Here is a 24,771-nt window from a genome sequence, read left to right as displayed (position 1 = left end):
CACCATACAGTCTCTGCAGGGATACACAGCAATGTCACATGCTGCCCATACACCATACAGTCTCTGCAGGAGCACACACCAATGTCACATGCTGCCCATACACCATACAATCTCTGCAGGAACACACAGCAATGTCACATGCTGCCCATACACCATACAATCTCTGCAGGGATACACAGCAATGTCACATGCTGCCCATACACCATACAGTCTCTGCAGGGATACACAGCAATGTCACATGCTGCCATACACCATACAATCTCTGCAGGGATTCCATCTCCTACACAAAGATTGAGGAAACTTGGCAAGTGCTGTGACTATATCACAAGGTGACAGCGTACCTTCCAGCACATCTACCGGCACATCCTGCACAAACTGCTCCCACCACCTCCTGTACATCGGCTTAGACGTCCACTCTTGTATCTCAAACTTGCAGAGTCTTCCGGCGAGGTACATGACGGCCACGGCAATGATCTCCGGCTCCCACTGCAGAGACAGCGTGGTGCAAAGGCTGCAGGAGGAAAACGCACATTTATTATGGAATCCTAGGCAAAGCTTCTCCAAATCTGCCCACTACAGTGAGGAGTAAGGAAAAGTGAGAACCACTAAGGAAAGAGTACCTGTGTGATCAGTGCAGCCCAAATGTCCTCATCCCCTGCCCTAGAAGCAGAATATCAGTGCAGCCGAAATGTCCTGATCCCCTGCCCTAGAAGCAGAATATCAGTGCAGCCCAAATGTCCTCATCCCCTGCCCTAGAAGCAGAAACTCTGCAGCTGCTGGGGGGGGGGGGGGGGGGGGGGGGGGGTGGGTACCTGTCCCATCTCTGCTCACCCTATGAGGAGCACACTGCTGCATAGGCACTACAGGCCAGCTTTACATGAATGCTTACTAACAATACAATGCTACAATCATTTACAAGCCACCTGAAAATTTACAACACAATCCTCCGTTTCCCCCGACGCATCTGCGTTTCGCCTGTAGCTGCCCACTGCACCCGCGCGGCCCTGGCCTTCACCTGGAACGTTCTGTGCAGTATGAGGTTTTCTCGTACTGCGTCTACTCCGGACTCTCCTGGCGATGGGAGCGCAAACAAGGATACGTGTGGCCAGGGCTGCCAACAGGAGAAAGCGAAACTGAGCTGTGGTGGAGGTCGCAGGGCCGCCAACAGGAGAAAGCGAAACTGAGCTGTGGTGGGGGTCGCAGGGCCGCCGACAGCAGAAAGCGAAACTGAGCTGTGGTGGAGGTCGCAGACAGGAGAAAGCGAAACTGAGCCGTGGTGGGGGTCGCAGACAGGAGAAAGCGAAACTGAGCTGTGGTGGGGGCCGCAGGGCCGCCAACAGGAGAAAGCGAAACTGAGCTGTGGTGGGGGTCGCAGGGCCGCAGACAGGAGAAAGCGAAACTGAGCCGTGGTGGGGGTCGCAGACAGGAGAAAGCGAAACTGAGCTGTGGTGGAGGTCGCAGACAGGAGAAAGCGAAACTGAGCTGTGGTGGGGGTCGCAGGGCCGCTGACAGCAGAAAGCGAAACTGAGCCGTGGTGGGGGTCGCAGACAGGAGAAAGCGAAACTGAGCCGTGGTGGGGGTCGCAGACAGGAGAAAGCGAAACCGAGCCGTGGTGGGGGTCGCAGACAGGAGAAAGCGAAACTGAGCCGTGGTGGGGGTCGCAGACAGGAGAAAGCGAAACTGAGCCGTGGTGGGGGTCGCAGACAGGAGAAAGCGAAACTGAGCCGTGGTGGGGGTCGCAGACAGGAGAAAGCGAAACTGAGCCGTGGTGGGGGTCGCAGACAGGAGAAAGCGAAACTGAGCCGTGGTGGGGGTCGCAGGGCCGGCGACAGGAGAAAGGCGAAACTGAGCTGTGGTGGGGGTCGCAGGGCCGCTGACAGGAGAAACTGGAACTGAGCTGTGGTGGGGGTCGCAGGGCTGCCAAGAGGAGAAAGCGAAACTGAGCTGTGGTGGGGGTCGCAGGGCCGCCAACAGGAGAAAGCGAAACTGAGCTGTGGTGGGGGTCGCAGGGCTGCCAACAGGAGAAAGCGGAACTGAGCTGTGGTGGGGGCCGCAGGGCCGCCAACAGGAGAAAGCGAAACTGAGCTGTGGTGGGGGCCGCAGGGCCGCCAACAGGAGAAAGCGAAACTGAGCTGTGGTGGGGGTTGCAGGGCCGCCGACAGGAGAAAGCGAAACTGAGCTGTGGTGGGGGTCGCAGGGCCGCCGACAGGAGAAAGCGAAACTGAGCTGTGGTGGGGGTCGCAGGGCCGCCGACAGGAGAAAGCGAAACTGAGCTGTGGTGGGGGTCGCAGGGCCGCTGACAGGAGAAACTGGAACTGAGCTGTGGTGGGGGTCGCAGGGCTGCCAAAAGGAGAAAGCGAAACTGAGCCGTGGTGGGGGCCGCCAAGAGGAGAAAGCGAAACTGAGCTGTGGTGGGGGTCGCAGGGCCGCCAACAGGAGAAAGCGAAACTGAGCTGTGGTGGGGGTCGCAGGGTCACAGACAGGAGAAAGCGAAACGGAGCTGTGGTGGGGGCCGCCAACAGGAGAAAGCGAAACTGAGCTGTGGTGGGGGCCGCCAACAGGAGAAAGCGGAACTGAGCTGTGGTGGGGGCCGCAGGGCCGCCAACAGGAGAAAGCGAAACTGAGCTGTGGTGGGGGTTGCAGGGCCGCCGACAGGAGAAAGCGAAACTGAGCTGTGGTGGGGGTCGCAGGGCCGCCGACAGGAGAAAGCGAAACTGAGCTGTGGGTCGCAGGGCCGCCGACAGGAGAAAGCGAAACTGAGCTGTGGTGGGGGTCGCAGGGCCGCCGACAGGAGAAAGCGAAACTGAGCCGTGGTGGGGGTCGCAGGGCCGCCAACAGGAGAAAGCAAAACTGAGTTGTGGTGGGGGTCGCAGGGTCACAGACAGGAGAAAGCGAAACTGAGCTGTGGTGGGGGTCGCAGACAGGAGAAAGCGAAACTGAGCTGTGGTGGGGGTCACAGACAGGAGAAAGCGAAACTGAGCCGTGGTGGGGGTCACAGACAGGAGAAAGCGAAACTGAGCCGTGGTGGGGGTCGCAGGGCTGCCAAGAGGAGAAAGCGAAACTGAGCCGTGGTGGGGGCCGCCAACAGGAGAAAGCGGAACTGAGCTGTGGTGGGGGCCGCAGACTGGAGAAAGCGAAACTGAGCTGTGGTGGGGGTCACAGACAGGAGAAAGCGAAACTGAGCCGTGGTGGGGGTTGCAGGGCCGGCGACAGGAGAAAGGCGAAACTGAGCTGTGGTGGGGGTCGCAGGGCTGCCAAGAGGAGAAAGCGAAACTGAGCTGTGGTGGGGGTTGCAGGGCCGGCGACAGGAGAAAGCGAAACTGAGCTGTGGTGGGGGTCGCAGGGCCGCCGACAGCAGAAAGCGAAACTGAGCTGTGGTGGGGGTCGCAGGGCCGGCGACAGGAGAAAGCGAAACTGAGCTGTGGTGGGGGTCACAGACAGGAGAAAGCGAAACTGAGCCGTGGTGGGGGTCGCAGACAGGAGAAAGCGAAACTGAGCCGTGGTGGGGGTCGCAGACAGGAGAAAGCGAAACTGAGCCGTGGTGGGGGTCGCAGGGCCGGCGACAGGAGAAAGGCGAAACTGAGCTGTGGTGGGGGTCGCAGGGCCGCCAACAGGAGAAAGCGAAACTGAGCTGTGGTGGGGGCCGCCAACAGGAGAAAGCGGAACTGAGCTGTGGTGGGGGCCGCAGGGCCGCCAACAGGAGAAAGCGAAACTGAGCTGTGGTGGGGGTTGCAGGGCCGCCGACAGGAGAAAGCGAAACTGAGCTGTGGTGGGGGTCGCAGGGCCGCCGACAGGAGAAAGCGAAACTGAGCTGTGGTGGGGGTCGCAGGGCCGCCGACAGGAGAAAGCGAAACTGAGCTGTGGTGGGGGTCGCAGGGCCGCTGACAGGAGAAACTGGAACTGAGCGGTGGTGGGGGTCGCAGGGCTGCCAAGAGGAGAAAGCGAAACTGAGCTGTGGTGGGGGTCGCAGGGCCGCCAACAGGAGAAAGCGAAACTGAGCTGTGGTGGGGGTCGCAGGGCCACCGACAGGAGAAAGCGAAACTGAGCTGTGGTGGGGGTCGCAGGGCCGCTGACAGGAGAAACTGGAACTGAGCTGTGGTGGGGGTCGCAGGGCTGCCAAGAGGAGAAAGCGAAACTGAGCTGTGGTGGGGGTCGCAAGGCCGCCAACAGGAGAAAGCGAAACTGAGCTGTGGTGGGGGTCGCAGGGCCACGGACAGGAGAAAGCGAAACTGAGCTGTGGTGGGGGTCGCAGGGTCACAGACAGGAGAAAGCGAAACTGAGCTGTGGTGGGGGTCGCAGGGCCGCCAACAGGAGAAAGCGAAACTGAGCTGTGGTGGGGGCCGCCAACAGGAGAAAGCGGAACTGAGCTGTGGTGGGGGCCGCAGGGCCGCCAACAGGAGAAAGCGAAACTGAGCTGTGGTGGGGGTTGCAGGGCCGCCGACAGGAGAAAGCGAAACTGAGCTGTGGTGGGGGTCGCAGGGCCGCCGACAGGAGAAAGCGAAACTGAGCTGTGGTGGGGGTCGCAGGGCCGCCGACAGGAGAAAGCGAAACTGAGCTGTGGTGGGGGTCGCAGGGCCGCCGACAGGAGAAAGCGAAACTGAGCCGTGGTGGGGGTCGCCTCGCCGCCAACAGGAGAAAGCGAAACTGAGTTGTGGTGGGGGTCGCAGGGTCACAGACAGGAGAAAGCGAAACTGAGCTGTGGTGGGGGTCGCAGGGCCGCCGACAGCAGAAAGCGAAACTGAGCTGTGGTGGGGGTCGCAGGGTCGCAGACAGGAGAAAGCGAAACTGAGCTGTGGTGGGGGTCGCAGGGCCGGCGACAGGAGAAAGCGAAACTGAGCTGTGGTGGGGGTCACAGACAGGAGAAAGCGAAACTGAGCCGTGGTGGGGGTCGCAGACAGGAGAAAGCGAAACTGAGCCGTGGTGGGGGTCGCAGACAGGAGAAAGCGAAACTGAGCCGTGGTGGGGGTCGCAGGGCCGGCGACAGGAGAAAGGCGAAACTGAGCTGTGGTGGGGGTCGCAGGGCCGCCAACAGGAGAAAGCGAAACTGAGCTGTGGTGGGGGCCGCCAACAGGAGAAAGCGGAACTGAGCTGTGGTGGGGGCCGCAGGGCCGCCAACAGGAGAAAGCGAAACTGAGCTGTGGTGGGGGTTGCAGGGCCGCCGACAGGAGAAAGCGAAACTGAGCTGTGGTGGGGGTCGCAGGGCCGCCGACAGGAGAAAGCGAAACTGAGCTGTGGTGGGGGTCGCAGGGCCGCCGACAGGAGAAAGCGAAACTGAGCTGTGGTGGGGGTCGCAGGGCCGCTGACAGGAGAAACTGGAACTGAGCGGTGGTGGGGGTCGCAGGGCTGCCAAGAGGAGAAAGCGAAACTGAGCTGTGGTGGGGGTCGCAGGGCCGCCAACAGGAGAAAGCGAAACTGAGCTGTGGTGGGGGTCGCAGGGCCACCGACAGGAGAAAGCGAAACTGAGCTGTGGTGGGGGTCGCAGGGCCGCTGACAGGAGAAACTGGAACTGAGCTGTGGTGGGGGTCGCAGGGCTGCCAAGAGGAGAAAGCGAAACTGAGCTGTGGTGGGGGTCGCAAGGCCGCCAACAGGAGAAAGCGAAACTGAGCTGTGGTGGGGGTCGCAGGGCCACGGACAGGAGAAAGCGAAACTGAGCTGTGGTGGGGGTCGCAGGGTCACAGACAGGAGAAAGCGAAACTGAGCTGTGGTGGGGGTCGCAGGGCCGCCAACAGGAGAAAGCGAAACTGAGCTGTGGTGGGGGCCGCCAACAGGAGAAAGCGGAACTGAGCTGTGGTGGGGGCCGCAGGGCCGCCAACAGGAGAAAGCGAAACTGAGCTGTGGTGGGGGTTGCAGGGCCGCCGACAGGAGAAAGCGAAACTGAGCTGTGGTGGGGGTCGCAGGGCCGCCGACAGGAGAAAGCGAAACTGAGCTGTGGTGGGGGTCGCAGGGCCGCCGACAGGAGAAAGCGAAACTGAGCTGTGGTGGGGGTCGCAGGGCCGCCGACAGGAGAAAGCGAAACTGAGCCGTGGTGGGGGTCGCCTCGCCGCCAACAGGAGAAAGCGAAACTGAGTTGTGGTGGGGGTCGCAGGGTCACAGACAGGAGAAAGCGAAACTGAGCTGTGGTGGGGGTCGCAGGGCCGCCGACAGCAGAAAGCGAAACTGAGCTGTGGTGGGGGTCGCAGGGTCGCAGACAGGAGAAAGCGAAACTGAGCTGTGGTGGGGGTCACAGACAGGAGAAAGCGAAACTGAGCCGTGGTGGGGGTCGCAGGGCTGCCAAGAGGAGAAAGCGAAACTGAGCCGTGGTGGGGGCCGCAGACTGGAGAAAGCGAAACTGAGCTGTGGTGGGGGTCACAGACAGGAGAAAGCGAAACTGAGCTGTGGTGGGGGTCGCAGGGCCGCCGACAGGAGAAAGCGAAACTGAGCTGTGGTGGGGGTCGCAGGGCCGCCGACAGGAGAAAGCGAAACTGAGCTGTGGTGGGTGTCGCAGGGCCGCCGACAGGAGAAAGCGAAACTGAGCCGTGGTGGGGGTCGCAGGGCCGCCAACAGGAGAAAGCGAAACCGAGTTGTGGTGGGGGTCGCAGGGTCACAGACAGGAGAAAGCGAAACTGAGCTGTGGTGGGGGTCGCAGGGCCGCCGACAGCAGAAAGCGAAACTGAGCTGTGGTGGGGGTCGCAGACAGGAGAAAGCGAAACTGAGCCGTGGTGGGGGTCGCAGACAGGAGAAAGCGAAACTGAGCTGTGGTGGGGGTCACAGACAGGAGAAAGCGAAACTGAGCCGTGGTGGGGGTCGCAGGGCTGCCAAGAGGAGAAAGCGAAACTGAGCCGTGGTGGGGGCCGCAGACTGGAGAAAGCGAAACTGAGCTGTGGTGGGGGTCACAGACAGGAGAAAGCGAAACTGAGCTGTGGTGGGGGTCGCAGGGCCGCCGACAGGAGAAAGCGAAACTGAGCTGTGGTGGGGGTCGCAGGGCCGCCGACAGGAGAAAGCGAAACTGAGCTGTGGTGGGTGTCGCAGGGCCGCCGACAGGAGAAAGCGAAACTGAGCCGTGGTGGGGGTCGCAGGGCCGCCAACAGGAGAAAGCGAAACCGAGTTGTGGTGGGGGTCGCAGGGTCACAGACAGGAGAAAGCGAAACTGAGCTGTGGTGGGGGTCGCAGGGCCGCCGACAGCAGAAAGCGAAACTGAGCTGTGGTGGGGGTCGCAGGGCCGGCGACAGGAGAAAGGCGAAACTGAGCTGTGGTGGGGGTCACAGACAGGAGAAAGCGAAACTGAGCCGTGGTGGGGGTCGCAGGGCTGCCAAGAGGAGAAAGCGAAACTGAGCCGTGGTGGGGGCCGCCAACAGGAGAAAGCGGAACTGAGCTGTGGTGGGGGCCGCAGACTGGAGAAAGCGAAACTGAGCTGTGGTGGGAGTCACAGACAGGAGAAAGCGAAACTGAGCCGTGGTGGGGGTTGCAGGGCTGCCAAGAGGAGAAAGCGAAACTGAGCCGTGGTGGGGGTTGCAGGGCCGGCGACAGGAGAAAGGCGAAACTGAGCTGTGGTGGGGGTCGCAGGGCTGCCAAGAGGAGAAAGCGAAACTGAGCTGTGGTGGGGGTCGCAGGGCCGCCAACAGGAGAAAGCGAAACTGAGCTGTGGTGGGGGCCGCCAACAGGAGAAAGCGGAACTGAGCTGTGGTGGGGGCCGCAGGGCCGCCAACAGGAGAAAGCGAAACTGAGCTGTGGTGGGGGTCGCAGGGCCGCCGACAGGAGAAAGCGAAACTGAGCTGTGGTGGGGGCCGCCAACAGGAGAAAGCGGAACTGAGCTGTGGTGGGGGCCGCAGGGCCGCCAACAGGAGAAAGCGAAATGGAGCTGTGGTGGGGGTCGCAGGGCCGCCGACAGGAGAAAGCGAAACTGAGCTGTGGTGGGGGTCGCAGGGCCGCTGACAGGAGAAACTGGAACTGAGCTGTGGTGGGGGTCGCAGGGCTGCCAAGAGGAGAAAGCGAAACTGAGCTGTGGTGGGGGTCGCAGGGCCGCCAACAGGAGAAAGCGAAACTGAGCTGTGGTGGGGGTCGCAGGGCCGCCAACAGGAGAAAGTGAAACTGAGCTGTGGTGGGGGCCGCCAACAGGAGAAAGCGGAACTGAGCTGTGGTGGGGGCCGCAGGGCCGCCAACAGGAGAAAGCGAAACTGAGCTGTGGTGGGGGTCGCAGGGCCGCCGACAGGAGAAAGCGAAACTGAGCTGTGGTGGGGGCCGCCAACAGGAGAAAGCGGAACTGAGCTGTGGTGGGGGCCGCAGGGCCGCCAACAGGAGAAAGCGAAATGGAGCTGTGGTGGGGGTCGCAGGGCCGCCGAAAGGAGAAAGCGAAACTGAGCTGTGGTGGGGGTCGCAGGGCCGCTGACAGGAGAAACTGGAACTGAGCTGTGGTGGGGGTCGCAGGGCTGCCAAGAGGAGAAAGCGAAACTGAGCTGTGGTGGGGGTCGCAGGGCCGCCAACAGGAGAAAGCGAAACTGAGCTGTGGTGGGGGTCGCAGTGAGGAGGGTGGGGGGGAGGAGCAGTGAGGAGGGTGGGGGGGAGGAGGAGCAGTGAGGAGGAGGGCGGGGAGGAGGAGCAGTGAGGAGGAGGGGGGGGGGAGGAGGAGAAGTGAGGAGGGTGGAGGGGAGGAGGAGCAGTTAGGAGGGTGGAGGGGAGGAGGAGCAGTGAGGAGGGTGGGGGGAGGAGCAGGGAGGAGGGTGGGGGGGAGGAGCAGGGTGGGGGAGGAGGAGCAGTGAGGAGGGTGGGTGGGGGGAGGAGCAGTGAGGAGGGTGGGGGGGAGGAGCAGTGAGGAGGGGGGGGAGGAGGAGCAGTGAGGAGGGTGGGGGGAGGAGGAGCAGTGAGGAGGGGGGGGGGGAGGAGGAAAAGTAAGGGGGGGGAGGAGCAGTGAGGAGGGTGGGTGGGGGAGGAGGAGCAGTGAGGAGGGTGGGTGGGGGAGGAGGAGCAGTGAGGAGGGTGGGGGGGGAGGAGGAGCAGTGAGGAGGGTGGGGGGGAGGAGGAGCAGTGAGGAGGGTGGGGGGGGAGGAGCAGTGAGGAGGGTGGGGGGAGGAGGAGCAGTGAGGAGGGTGGGGGGAGGAGGAGGAGCAGTGAGGAGGGTGGGGGGGGAGGAGGAGCAGTGAGGAGGGTGGGGGGGGGGAGGAGCAGTGAGGAGGGTGGGGGGGGGGGGAGGAGCAGTTAGGAGGGTGGAGGGGAGGAGGAGCAGTGAGGAGGGTGGGGGGAGGAGCAGGGAGGAGGGTGGGGGGGAGGAGCAGGGTGGGGGAGGAGGAGCAGTGAGGAGGGTGGGTGGGGGGAGGAGCAGTGAGGAGGGTGGGGGGGAGGAGCAGTGAGGAGGGGGGGGGAGGAGGAGCAGTGAGGAGGGTGGGGGGAGGAGGAGCAGTGAGGAGGGGGGGGGGGAGGAGGAAAAGTAAGGGGGGGGGGAGGAGCAGTGAGGAGGGTGGGTGGGGGAGGAGGAGCAGTGAGGAGGGTGGGTGGGGGAGGAGGAGCAGTGAGGAGGGTGGGGGGGGAGGAGGAGCAGTGAGGAGGGTGGGGGGGAGGAGGAGCAGTGAGGAGGGTGGGGGGGGAGGAGCAGTGAGGAGGGTGGGGGGAGGAGGAGCAGTGAGGAGGGTGGGGGGAGGAGGAGGAGCAGTGAGGAGGGTGGGGGGGGAGGAGGAGCAGTGAGGAGGGTGGGGGGGGGGGGGAGGAGCAGTGAGGAGGGTGGGGGGGGGGGAGGAGCAGTGAAAGTTACGAGCAGGGACAGTGGAGTTGAGAGAAAGTCTTCTATGAAAACAAGCATACCTGTCATTGACAAACGTCCAGGCCATCTGCACCAGCTTCTGGATCTTGTTCTTGTCTCCTGAAGAAATATCATTATTATATTAGGTAGACGGTGACAGGTGAATGATGAAGCAGTAAACATGGGGTCACATTATTCAGGCCACTTTACCTTTCAGCTGTTTGGCATATTTTAGGAGGAACTGATAGGGGTGCTCAACCTGCAGGTCAAACTTGATGGTCTGCAGTAGAATCCTCTCAAGAACCATAACTTCCTCCTGCGCTCACAACAAACAGAAAGCACCATACAAGTCAATCACCTCTGCCTGAAGCAGTGCGTATTATTATTGATATATAACGTGTGTACTGCACTATCAGTGCGTATTATTATATAACGTGAGTACTGCACTGTCAGTGCGGATTATTATTATATAACGTGTGTACTGCACTATCCGTGCGTATTATTATTGATATATAACGTGTGTACTGCACTATCAGTGCGTATTATTGTTATATAACGTGTGTACTGCACTATCAGTGCGTATTATTATATAACGTGTGTACTGCACTATCAGTGCGTATTATTCTATAACGTGAGTACTGCACTGTCAGTGCGGATTATTATTATATAACGTGTGTACTGCACTATCCGTGCGTATTATTATTATATAACGTGTGTACTGCACTATCAGTGCGTATTATTATTGATATATAACGTGTGTACTGCACTATCAGTGCGTATTATTATTATATAACGTGTGTACTGCACTATCCGTGCGTATTATTATTATATAACGTGTGTACTGCACTATCAGTGCGTATTATTATTGATATATAACGTGTGTACTGCACTATCAGTGCGTATTATTATATAACGTGTGTACTGCACTATCAGTGTGTATTATTATTATATAACGTGTGTACTGCACTATCAGTGTGTATTATTATATAACGTGTGTACTGCACTATCAGTGCGGATTATTATATTATAACGTGTGTACTGCACTATCAGTGTGGATTATTATTATACAACGTGTGTACTGCACGATCAGTGCGTATTATTATTATATAACGTGTGTACTGCACTATCCGTGCGTATTATTATTATATAACGTGTGTACTGCACTATCAGTGCGTATTATTATTGATATATAACGTGTGTACTGCACTATCAGTGTGTATTATTATTATATAACGTGTGTACTGCACTATCAGTGCGTATTATTATTATATAACGTGTGTACTGCACTATCAGTGTGTATTATTATATAACGTGTGTACTGCACTATCAGTGTGTATTATTATTATATAACGTGTGTACTGCACTATCAGTGCGTATTATTATTATATAACGTGTGTACTGCACGATCAGTGCGTATTATTATTATATAACGTGTGTACTGCACTATCCGTGCGTATTATTATTATATAACGTGTGTACTGCACTATCAGTGCAGATTATTATTATATAACGTGTACTGCACTATCAGTGTGTATTATTATATAATGTGTGTACTGCACTATCAGTGTGTATTATTATTATTATATAACGTGTGTACTGCACTATCAGTGTGTATTATTATTATATAACGTGTGTACTGCACTATCAGTGCGGATTATTATATAACGTGTGTACTGCACTATCAGTGTGTATTATTATTATATAACGTGTGTACTGCACTATCAGTGCGTATTATTATATAACGTGAGTACTGCACTATCAGTGCGTATTATTATTATATAACGTGTGTACTGCACTGTCAGTGTGTATTATTATATAACGTGTGTACTGCACTATCAGTGCGTATTATTATTATATAACGTGAGTACTGCACTACCAGTGCGTATTATTATATAATGTGTGCACTGCACTGTCAGTGTATATTATTATTATATAACGTGTGTACTGCACTATCAGTGTGTATTATTATTATATAACGTGTGTATTGCACTATCAGTGCGGATTATTATTATATAACGTGTGTACTGCACTAACAGTGCAGATTATTATATAACGTGTGTACTGCACTACCAGTGCGGATTATTATTATTGATCTATAATGTGTGTACTGCACTATCAGTGCGGATTATTATTATATAACGTGTGTACTGCACTATCAGTGTGTATTATTATATAACGTGTGTACTGCACTACCAGTGCGTATTATTATTATATAACGTGTGTACTGCACTATCAGTGTGGATTATTATTATATAACGTGTGTCCTGCACTATCAGTGTGTATTATTATATAATGTGTGCACTGCACTATCAGTGCGGATTATTATTATATAACGTGTGTACTGCACTATCAGTGTGTATTATTATTATTATATAACGTGAGTACTGCACTATCAGTGTGTATTATTATTATTATTATATAACGTGTGTACTGCACTATTAGTGCGAATTATTATTATATAACGTGTGTACTGCACTATCAGTGCGTATTATTATTATATAACGTGTGTACTGCACTATCAGTGTGTATTATTATTATATAACGTGTGTACTGCACTATCATTGTGTATTATTATATAACGTGTGTACTGCACTATCAGTGTGTATTATTATATAACGTGTGTACTGCACTATTAGTGCGAATTATTATTATATAACGTGTGTACTGCACTATCAGTGCGTATTATTATTATATAACGTGTGTACTGCACTATCAGTGTGTATTATTATTATATAACGTGTGTACTGCACTATCAGTGCGTATTATTATATAACGTGTGTACTGCACTATCAGTGTGTATTATTATTATATAACGTGTGTACTGCACTATCAGTGCAGATTATTATTATATAACGTGTGTACTGCACTATCAGTGCGTATTATTATTATATAACGTGTGTACTGCACTATCAGTGCGTATGATTATTATATAACGTGTGTACTGCACTATCAGTGCGTATTATTGTTATATAACGTGTGTGTACTGCACTATCAGTGTGTATTATTATTATATAACGTGTGTAATGCACTATCAGTGTGTATTATTATTATATAACGTGTGTAATGCACTATCAGTGCGTATTATTGTTATATAACGTGTGTAATGCACTATCAGTGCGGATTATTATTATATAACGTGTGTACTGCACTATCAGTGTGTATTATTATATAACGTGTGTACTGCACTATCAGTGCGGATTATTATATTATAACGTGTGTACTGCACTATCAGTGTGGATTATTATTATACAACGTGTGTACTGCACGATCAGTGCGTATTATTATTATATAACGTGTGTACTGCACTATCAGTGTGTATTATTATTATATAACGTGTGTACTGCACTATCAGTGTGTATTATTATTATATAACGTGTGTACTGCACTATCAGTGCGTATTATTATTATATAACGTGTGTACTGCACTATCAGTGTGTATTATTATTATATAACGTGTGTACTGCACTATCAGTGCGTATTATTATATAACGTGTGTACTGCACTATCAGTGTGTATTATTATTATATAACGTGTGTACTGCACTGTCAGTGCGTATTATTATTATAAAACGTGTGTACTGCACTGTCAGTGCGTATTATTATTATTATATAACGTGTGTACTGCACTGTCAGTGCGTATTATTATTATATAACGTGTGTACTGCACTATCAGTGTGTATTATTATTATATAACGTGTGTACTGCACTATCAGTGCGTATTATTATATAACGTGTGTACTGCACTATCAGTGTGTATTATTATTATATAACGTGTGTACTGCACTATCAGTGCAGATTATTATTATATAACGTGTGTACTGCACTATCAGTACGTATTATTATTATATAACGTGTGTACTGCACTATCAGTGCGTATGATTATTATATAACGTGTGTACTGCACTATCAGTGCGTATTATTGTTATATAACGTGTGTGTACTGCACTATCAGTGTGTATTATTATTATATAACGTGTGTAATGCACTATCAGTGTGTATTATTATTATATAACGTGTGTAATGCACTATCAGTGCGTATTATTGTTATATAACGTGTGTAATGGACTATCAGTGCGGATTATTATTATATAACGTGTGTACTGCACTATCAGTGTGTATTATTATATAACGTGTGTACTGCACTATCAGTGCGGATTATTATATTATAACGTGTGTACTGCACTATCAGTGTGGATTATTATTATACAACGTGTGTACTGCACGATCAGTGCGTATTATTATTATATAACGTGTGTACTGCACTATCAGTGTGTATTATTATTATATAACGTGTGTACTGCACTATCAGTGTGTATTATTATTATATAACGTGTGTACTGCACTATCAGTGCGTATTATTATTATATAACGTGTGTACTGCACTATCAGTGTGTATTATTATTATATAACGTGTGTACTGCACTATCAGTGCGTATTATTATATAACGTGTGTACTGCACTATCAGTGTGTATTATTATTATATAACGTGTGTACTGCACTATCAGTGCAGATTATTATTATATAACGTGTGTACTGCACTATCAGTGCGTATTATTATTATATAACGTGTGTACTGCACTATCAGTGTGTATTATTATTATATAACGTGTGTGTACTGCACTATCAGTGTGTATTATTATTATATAACGTGTGTAATGCACTATCAGTGCGTATTATTGTTATATAACGTGTGTAATGCACTGTCAGTGCGGATTATTATTATATAACGTGTGTAATGCACTATCAGTGCGGATTATTATTATATAACGTGTGTACTGCACTATCAGTGTGTATTATTATATAACGTGTGTACTGCACTATCAGTGCGGATTATTATATTATAACGTGTGTACTGCACTATCAGTGTGGATTATTATTATACAACGTGTGTACTGCACGATCAGTGCGTATTATTATTATATAACGTGTGTACTGCACTATCAGTGTGTATTATTATTATATAACGTGTGTACTGCACTATCAGTGCGTATTATTATTATATAACGTGTGTACTGCACTATCAGTGTGTATTATTATTATTATATAACGTGTGTACTGCACGATCAGTGCGTATTATTATTATATAACGTGTGTACTGCACTATCAGTGCGTATTATTATATAACGTGTGTACTGCACTATCAGTGTGTATTATTATTATATAACGTGTGTACTGCACTATCAGTGCAGATTATTATTATATAACGTGTGTACTGCACTATCAGTGTGTATTATTATTATATAACGTGTGTACTGCACTATCAGTGCGTATTATTATATAACGTGTGTACTGCACTATCAGTGTGTATTATTATTATATAACGTGTGTACTGCACTATCAGTGCAGATTATTATTATATAACGTGTGTACTGCACTATCAGTGCGTATGATTATTATATAACGTGTGTACTGCACTATCAGTGCGTATGATTATTATATAACGTGTGTACTGCACTATCAGTGCGTATTATTGTTATATAACGTGTGTGTACTGCACTATCAGTGTGTATTATTATTATATAACGTGTGTAATGCACTATCAGTGTGTATTATTATTATATAACGTGTGTAATGCACTATCAGTGCGTATTATTGTTATATAACGTGTGTAATGCACTGTCAGTGCGGATTATTATTATATAACGTGTGTAATGCACTATCAGTGCGGATTATTATTATATAACGTGTGTACTGCACTATCAGTGTGTATTATTATATAACGTGTGTACTGCACTATCAGTGCGGATTATTATATTATAACGTGTGTACTGCACTATCAGTGTGGATTATTATTATACAACGTGTGTACTGCACGATCAGTGCGTATTATTATTATATAACGTGTGTACTGCACTATCAGTGTGTATTATTATTATATAACGTGTGTACTGCACTATCAGTGCGTATTATTATTATATAACGTGTGTACTGCACTATCAGTGTGTATTATTATTATATAACGTGTGTACTGCACTATCAGTGCGTATTATTATATAACGTGTGTACTGCACTATCAGTGTGTATTATTATTATATAACGTGTGTACTGCACTATCAGTGCAGATTATTATTATATAACGTGTGTACTGCACTATCAGTGCGTATTATTATTATATAACGTGTGTGTACTGCACTATCAGTGCGTATTATTGTTATATAACGTGTGTAATGCACTGTCAGTGCGGATTATTATTATATAACGTGTGTAATGCACTATCAGTGCGGATTATTATTATATAACGTGTGTACTGCACTATCAGTGTGTATTATTATATAACGTGTGTACTGCACTATCAGTGCGGATTATTATATTATAACGTGTGTACTGCACTATCAGTGTGGATTATTATTATACAACGTGTGTACTGCACGATCAGTGCGTATTATTATTATATAACGTGTGTACTGCACTATCAGTGTGTATTATTATTATATAACGTGTGTACTGCACTATCAGTGTGTATTATTATTATATAACGTGTGTACTGCACGATCAGTGCGTATTATTATTATATAACGTGTGTACTGCACTATCAGTGCGTATTATTATATAACGTGTGTACTGCACTATCAGTGTGTATTATTATTATATAACGTGTGTACTGCACTATCAGTGCAGATTATTATTATATAACGTGTGTACTGCACTATCAGTGCGTATTATTATTATATAACGTGTGTACTGCACTATCAGTGCGTATTATTATATAACGTGTGTACTGCACTATCAGTGCGTATTATTATTATATAACGTGTGTACTGCATGATCAGTGCGTATTATTGTTATATAACGTGTGTACTGCACTGTCAGTGCGGATTATTATTATATAACGTGTGTACTGCACTATCAGTGCGTATTATTATTGATATATAACGTGTGTACTGCACTATCAGTGTGTATTATTATTATATAACGTGTGTCCTGCACTATCAGTGCGTATTATTGTTATATAACGTGTGTAATGCACTGTCAGTGCGGATTATTATTATATAACGTGTGTAATGCACTATCAGTGCGGATTATTATTATATAACGTGTGTACTGCACTATCAGTGTGTATTATTATATAACGTGTGTACTGCACTATCAGTGCGGATTATTATATTATAACGTGTGTACTGCACTATCAGTGTGGATTATTATTATACAACGTGTGTACTGCACGATCAGTGCGTATTATTATTATATAACGTGTGTACTGCACTATCAGTGTGTATTATTATTATATAACGGGTGTACTGCACTATCAGTGCGTATTATTATTATATAACGTGTGTCCTGCACTATCAGTGCGTATTATTATTATATAACGTGTGTACTGCACTATCAGTGTGTATTATTATTATATAACGTGTGTACTGCACGATCAGTGCGTATTATTGTTATATAACGTGTGTACTGCACTGTCAGTGTGGATTATTATTATATAACGTGTGTACTGCACTATCAGTGCGTATTATTATTATATAACGTGTGTACTGCACTATCAGTGCGGATTATTATTATATAACGTGTGTACTGCACTATCAGTGTGTATTATTATTATATAACGTGTGTCCTGCACTATCAGTGTGTATTATTATTGATCTATAATGTGTGTACTGCACTATCAGTGTGTATTATTATTGATCTATAATGGGTGTACTGCACTGTCAGTGTGGATTATTATTATATAACGTGTGTACTGCACTACCAGTGCGGATTATTATTATTATTGATCTATAACGTGTGTCCTGCACTGTCAGCGGCTCGCATCTTCCTGAAGCACGACTGCTATGAGATTGTTACCTTCGGATCGTCGCCGAACTGCCCAAACTGGACATCGTTCAACAAGCTGCGAGCCGTCTTTATGATGTCTTTACATTTCTTGGGCGTCTCTTCCACCTTCCCTGCGAGGAAGAGGCAGCAGGCACCGGTCACCTAGAAGAGGAGTGACATCATCAGGACGCTATGGGAGCAGAATACACACATAGGCCCAGTGCACACCGAGCGATCCGCCGGCCGCATCCGCCTGTCAAACCGCTCGGTTAATGTATCTCAATGAGATGGTGCACACCGGCGGTTTGAGGATTGTAGCAAACCGCAAACCTGCTGCACGTTTGCAGAAGCGTTTCTGCCTGTCTGAAATCTGCCCCCAAAACCTCTAGCGTTTTACAGATCTGCTAGCGGTTTTGGTGTGCACTGGGCCTTACACACAAGGACCAACACGCCAACACACAAGGGCCAACACGCCTACACATAAGGGCCAACACGCCTACACACAAGGGCCAACACGCCTACACACAAGGGCCAACACACCTACACACAAGGGCCAACACGCCTACACACAAGGGCCAACACGCCTACACACAAGGGCCAACACGCCTACACACAAGGGCCAACACGCCTACACACAAGGGCCAACACGCCTACACACAAGGACCAACACGCCTACACACAAGGGCCAACACGCCTACACACAAGGACCAACACGCCTACACACAAGGGCCAACACGCCTACACACAAGGACCAACACGCCTACACACAAGGGCCAACACGCCTACACACAAGGACCAACACGCCTACACACAAGGGCCAACACGCCTACACACAAGGACCAACACGCTTACACACAAGGGCCAACACGCTATACTTACATATCTAGCAAACTGCTTAAAGGAATGGAACATGTAGAATCGGTGAAAATAAATAATTCCAGTAGCCAGGGTGTCATAATGCCTGCAAGCCAAGCTAAGGAAACTGAGGCAAGTATTCATAGATGTATGTGAGCAGCTATGACAATTGAAGTGAGAAGAATATTGAGGCTGCCATATTTATTTCCTGTTAATCAATACTAGTTGTCTGGCAGCCCTGCTGATCTATTTGGCTGCAGTAGTGTCTGAATAGCACGAGAAACAAGCATGCAGCTAGTCTTGTCAGATCTGACAATTTCAGAAACACCTGATCTGCTGCATGCTTGTTCAGGGGCTATGGCTAAACGTATTAGAGACAGAGGATCAGCAGGACAGCCAGGCAACTGGTGTAGTTTAACCACTTCACCCCAAGGAGGTTTTTACCCTAACTGACAAGAGCGATTTTCACCTTTCAGTGCTCATCCCTTTCATTTGCCAATAGCTTAATCACTACTAATCACTATGAATTCTTTTTTTTTCCACCACCAATTAGGCTTTTTGGGGTTGATATATGTTTTCAGTAATTACTTTTATTTTTCCTTGTTTTTTTTTTCCCATGAAAATGCATAGAAAATAAAGTGAAAAAAATACACTATTTCTCCAATTTCATCCCCTATGGTTTTCATATAAACACTGTTAATGTGCATAAAACCCACACATTTTATCTGCCTATTTGTCATGGTTATCACAAGATTTTAATTATGTCCCTAGTACAAAGTATGGTGACATTATTTGGAAATAAAGGTGTATTTTTTATAGGAGGTTTTTTTTACACTAATCTCACGTGCATCGGGAGCGCGCACGGGAGCAGCACTGTAAATATAGCGGACGCTGGACCCGGGACAGTAAATATAGCTGACGCTGCCGTGCCTGTGCTAGACCCGGGAAAGTAAATATAGCTGCCGTGCCTGTGCTGGACCCGGGACAGTAAATATAGCAGACGCTACCACGCCTGTGCTGGACCCGGGACAGTAAATATAGCTGACGCTACCGCGCCTGTGCTGGACCTGGGAAAGTAAATATAGCAGACGCTACCGCGCCTGTGCTGGACCCGGGACAGTAAATATAGCAGACGCTACCGCGCCTGTGCTGGACCAGGAACAGTAAATATAGCAGACGCTACCACGCCTGTGCTGGACCCGGGACAAATATAGCAGACACTACTGCGCTTGTGCTGGACCCGGGACAGTAAATATAGCAGACGCTATTGCGCCCGTGCTGGACCCGGGACAGTAAATATAGCTGACGATACTGCGCCTGTGCTGGACCCGGGACAGTAAATAAAGCAGACGCTTCCGCACCGGTGCTGGACCCGGGACAGTGAATATAGCAGACGCTGCCGCGCCTGTGCTGGACCCGGGACAGTGAATATAGCAGACACTACCGCGCCTGTGCTGGACCCGGGACAGTGAATATAGCAGACGCTACCACGCCTGTGCTGGACCCGGGACAAATATAGCAGACGCTACTGCGCCTGTGCTGGACCCGGGACAAATATAGCAGACGCTACTGCGCCTGTGCTGGACCCGGGACAGTAAATATAGCAGACGCTACCGCGCCCGTGCTGGACCCGGGACAGTAAATATAGCTGACGATACTGCGCCTGTGCTGGACCCGGGACAGTAAATAAAGCAGACGCTTCCGCACCGGTGCTGGACCCGGGACAGTGAATATAGCAGACGCTACCGCGCCTATGCCGGACCCGGGACAGTAAATATAGCAGACACTACCGCACCTGTGCCGGACCCGGGACAGTAAATATAGCAGACACTACCGCGCCTGTGCTGGACCCGGGACAGTAAACCAATGTTAGTTACCTGGTAACACCATTTTTAGTAACCTCCAGGACAGGTCCACCATGAGACTACATAGGCTCCTCCCAGGAACAGGAAACATCCACTTAGGAGTACTCTATAAATTTAAACTGACACCTGAACTCCCCAGTATAACACAAGAACTGTTTTAAGTATACAAAAGGTGTCATATTAATAATCATATACCATACATATACAATATATTTAATTTAATCGGGTGGGTTACAGACCTGTCCTGGAGGTTACTAAAAATGGTGTTACCAGGTAACTAACATTGGTTTTTCCAGTAACCTCCAGGACAGGTCCACCACAAGAAGATAAGCAAGTATCTTACCACTTTAGGGTGGGCCGACTGCCTGCAGAACCTTCCTTCCAAAAGATTGTTGTCTTGCAGACATCAGATTCACTCTGTAGTGTCTTGAGAAGGTGCTGAGACTTGTCCATGAAGCCGCTCTGCAAATTTCTTCCGGCGTAGCACCCGCTCTGTAAGCCCATGAGGTGGCAGCTTCCCTAGTAGAATGGGCCCTTACTGTACCTGATAGACTAGTCTCTGACATCTTATAAGCCTCCTCTATACATAGTTATATCCATCTATCTATTGTTCTCCTTGACATCTTCATACCCTTCGATGCTCCTGAAGTATTGATGAACAAAGCTCTTGTTTTCCTGAATTCGGCTATTCTTTCTAGATAAGCTAACAGATATCTTCTAACATCTAAAGCAGGTTCGGAACTATAAGAAGGTAACAATCTCTTGTGATCTGTGAAAAGTTGTAGCAACCTTAGGAAGGAACTCCTCACTTGTTTTTAATATAATCTTGTCATTGAAAATACAAAATGGTTAATCACAGCACAAAGCCTCCAATTCACTCACTCTTCTAGAAGATGTAATGGCTATCAAAAAGATTGTCTTCATGGTTAGTAATCTTAATGAAATATTTGGTAATGGTTCAAAATGTTCTTTCTTCAAAACCTTTACTTCTAACGATAGACCCCAGGAAGGAACTTTTCTGTTAACTATAGGCCTTTTTCTCTCTATAGACCTGAAAACTGAATAATAATAAGGGGGTCCTCTGCTAACCTTATAGCCACAAAAGTTGATAATGCAGCCCTTTGTACCTTTAGTGTACTTAAAGCAATCTTCTTTTCTACTCCTTCGTGAAGAAATTCCAGAACCGTTGGGATGGTTTCTCCTGAGAAACAATTCTCCTGAGACTGTTCTAACCACATGTTAAAAGTCTTCCAATATTTTAAGTACATCTTCCGCGTTACTTGTTTTCTGCAGTCCAGTAACGTAGTAATAACTCTTTTCGATAGGCCTCTTAGAGGAGACCTCTCAGAGGCCAGGCACACAGGTTTGGATTTGGTATGCTATCTAGGCCTCTTCCCGACCCCTGAACGATGGCATTTTTGTGAGGTAGCTTCCATGGACCGTCCAGCCTCATCTTTAACCTCCCTAGTGTTCTAGACGAGCTGAGCTCGTCCAGTGACACCGGAGGGCACCGCTCAGGCCCTAGTGGGCCAATTTGAATAATTTTTTTTTTTAAACACACAGCTAGCACTTTGCTAGCTGCGTGTTTCTCCGATCGCCGCCGCTCGCCACGTAATAGCCCCCCCCCCCCCAGACCCCGTGCACAGCCTGGCCAATCAGTGCCAGGCAGCGCAGAGGGGTGGATCGGGACTCCCTGTGACATCAATGATATCATTCCGTTTGTCGCCATGGCGATGGGGAAGCCCTGAAGAAAATCCCGTTCAGAACAAGATTTCCTGATGGGCATGATCGCCAGCGGCGATCGGTAGGGTGGGCGGGAATCGGCAGGGAGGAGGGGTATCATGTAGCTAGCGATAGGCTAGCTACATGATAAAAAAAAAAAAAAAAAAATTAGGTTTGAAAAGCCACGCGCGGCCGTGCAGAATCAGAATGCCAGGAAGGTTCCAGCTTCTTCTTGGCCAATCTAGAGTTATCATAATTAGCGTTGTCCTTGTCTCCATTAATTTTTGTACTCAAAATGAGGAGGCGCCAGAAGAATAAAAAGAGGATCAGATTAAAATGATAAAATTGTGGGTGGCAATGGTGGACTTGCTCACCTTACAAAAAGCACAAGCACTGGTTCAGTGTATTAAAAACCATATAATTTAATTATTACTCCTTATCAAAAAACAAAATTGCAACACGTTTCACGGATCTCAAGTCCGCTTCCTCAGGCAACAAAATTCACACAGGCAGGAGCAACTAAAAAACAAAAAATACAAGGAACAAAAAATAAAAACAAAGACCTATGTCATAGTCTGCACACAATTATATTCATCAATACACACCTATGATCAAGAAACAAAGGCACATTCCATTATGTGATCATATCTACATAAAAAGAATGCATATATATCTCCATGAACACATATCTGCATATGAAAATATCCATCTCACCATAAAAGACCTTTCAAAGCCCCAGGGGCCCCTTAGATAAATAGATGTATATCCATAGTAAACACATATATATAGAAACCATATAAAAATTGTATAAAAAAAAAACATATAAAAGAACCACAACATGCAGGGTCCATATGTGGAGAGGTCCGTGCAGTATAACAATATATATATATGTATCCCGTGCATATGCATGCACCCCGAGCGTGAGTTGTGACTGTTTCCTCACGCTGGGGGTGATAGTCCCCTTGTATGTGGGTATATGCTGTCGCTATCCCTTGATTATATGTGCACCTGCGTGCAGTGATAAAATATCAGGAGACCTGCCCAAGGTGTGAGGGATGTATGGTAGATCCTTTTGGGGTGAGTGACTCCCCGTTCCTTGGATAAGGCCTGGGGGTGTGGATGGCCGGGGTATCCTAGTGATGGTAATGGCATGTATGGGGAAAAAACCGAGAGGACTTACCCGTGGTGCTATGCAGACACGTGTGGCGCCTCCGCTGTGGTCTGGCGCCATACTTTCTCTGACTATATCCCTCCTGAAGTGGGAGGTGACTTGCTACTAAGGGGCGGGGTATTGCCGGCTACAGCCTACGCTGTGTAACCAGCTGGTAGGCTGTACGTCCAGACGGAAGTGCATGGAGTGTGGGCAGGAAGCCCATTTCCCCATCTCCATTGTGGGCAAGGTGCACTTACGCTGTGTGACCAGCTTATAGGCTGCACCTTCCGGCGGAAGTGTGTAACGTATGGGCAGGAGGCCCATATCCCCATCTTCACTGTGGGCAAGGTGCGCTCACCCCTTATACTATGTAAAGTGGCAGCGCATCAGAGTAAATAGTACTTGCCGTGAGGACTGATATAATAAAGATGATAGTGGAGGGACAGGCTGTAATAAATCTTAGCTGTATATAGATAGATAGATAGATCGAGGTTTGGACTTACATTGCATGTTAAAATTAGTTATACACACAACGGTTTAGTGGTAAATATAAGGAGCTCTCTACTCCCTCTTGTGGCTAAAAAAGCTAAGTGACATAACATAAAAACAAAAGGAATAGAGGTGTGTTGGTCAGAGACTAAAAAGTGTTCTTTGCTACACGATAACAAAATAGGTCACCGTGTGGACGATAGTATGTACAACATATGATCAGGATAAAAACATAACATATAATACATGACATATAAAAACATAAGAATTTTGTATTCACAAAAAACAACAGGTGCATCAAAAACACTTGTTAAGGATTAAAAGAGAGCGACTTTGAAGAGTATCTAAATTATGGGTTTGTCCGATAGTACTGGGGATATTGTGAGAGGAGAGGGGGGGGGGGGGGGGAGATGTAATGGTCTTAAATAGACATTGGTGTGTACGGCAAATTGTCGGAATGTAAATTTAAATTATTAGAAGGTCTTTTCCAGTTGTTCATTCAATCCCAGGGGCGTGAGTGTTTTAAGTGTCTGGATCCAGTACATTTCTCTGTTTTTCAGTGTCTGAATAGCATCGGGAGCCATAGGATTTATGGACTCCAATGCTATAAAGGACACCTCAGATACATTTCTATGGTGAGTCTGATCGAAATGTCTAGAGAGGCTGTGAGTAGCCAGACCATTCTGAATGTTGCGTCTGTGTTGACCTATTCTGTCCTTTAATTGTTGGCTAGTGCGGCCCACGTACTGGACCAGGCATGGGCAAGTGGCGACATAAATGACGTATCTGGTGTCACAATTTATGTGTTTGTGTATGGGATATACTAGTTTATTACTATGGGATATGACATGATCGGTAGTGGTGATGAAGTTGCAAGCTAGGCATCGTTTTTTAAGGCATGCAGAGGACCCTCCAGGTAGGGCCACCTTGTCAGTGTGGGACTTTAGTTTACTTGGTGCCAATAAATTTCGGAGATTGGGTGCTCTTCGATAAGTCATGATGGGTTTGTTGGGGATTTGTTCACACAGATAAGGGTCCTGCTGTAGTATCTCCCATCTATGGGTGAGTATGTCTCTAATGGCTGTATGCTGAGCACTGTATTTTGTGATGAAACGTAATGGGATGTCAGTCTTGAACTCATGTGACCTATCATGAGTAGTATGTGGTTCTTGGTTGCATTTTGCTTTATATTTTGCATTCTGAATGAGTTTTTTTGGGTA

The 24,771-nt window shown here is 48.7% G+C and overlaps 1 protein-coding gene across 1 annotated transcript in view; it reads right to left on the bottom strand.

Moving 5' to 3' along the window:
* The window catches only part of CCNK (cyclin K), a 77,917-nt gene that overhangs the window by 31,105 nt on the left and 22,041 nt on the right, over positions 1–24,771 (bottom strand). Inside the window, exons 3-7 of the mRNA XM_068254793.1 lie at positions 18,347–18,428; positions 17,498–17,629; positions 9,920–10,025; positions 9,772–9,829; positions 342–511 (exon numbers count right to left, since the gene is read on the bottom strand). Of these exons, the coding sequence (XP_068110894.1) occupies positions 342–511; positions 9,772–9,829; positions 9,920–10,025; positions 17,498–17,629; positions 18,347–18,428 (548 nt within the window). The remainder of the gene's footprint in view (positions 1–341; positions 512–9,771; positions 9,830–9,919; positions 10,026–17,497; positions 17,630–18,346; positions 18,429–24,771) is intronic.

The sequence above is a fragment of the Hyperolius riggenbachi genome, chromosome 9 (assembly GCF_040937935.1).
Source record: "Hyperolius riggenbachi isolate aHypRig1 chromosome 9, aHypRig1.pri, whole genome shotgun sequence".
In the NCBI taxonomy this organism is placed as follows: Eukaryota; Metazoa; Chordata; class Amphibia; order Anura; family Hyperoliidae; genus Hyperolius; species Hyperolius riggenbachi.
Note: the sequence above shows the minus strand (reverse complement) of the source record. Positions and strands in the feature narration are given on the sequence as shown.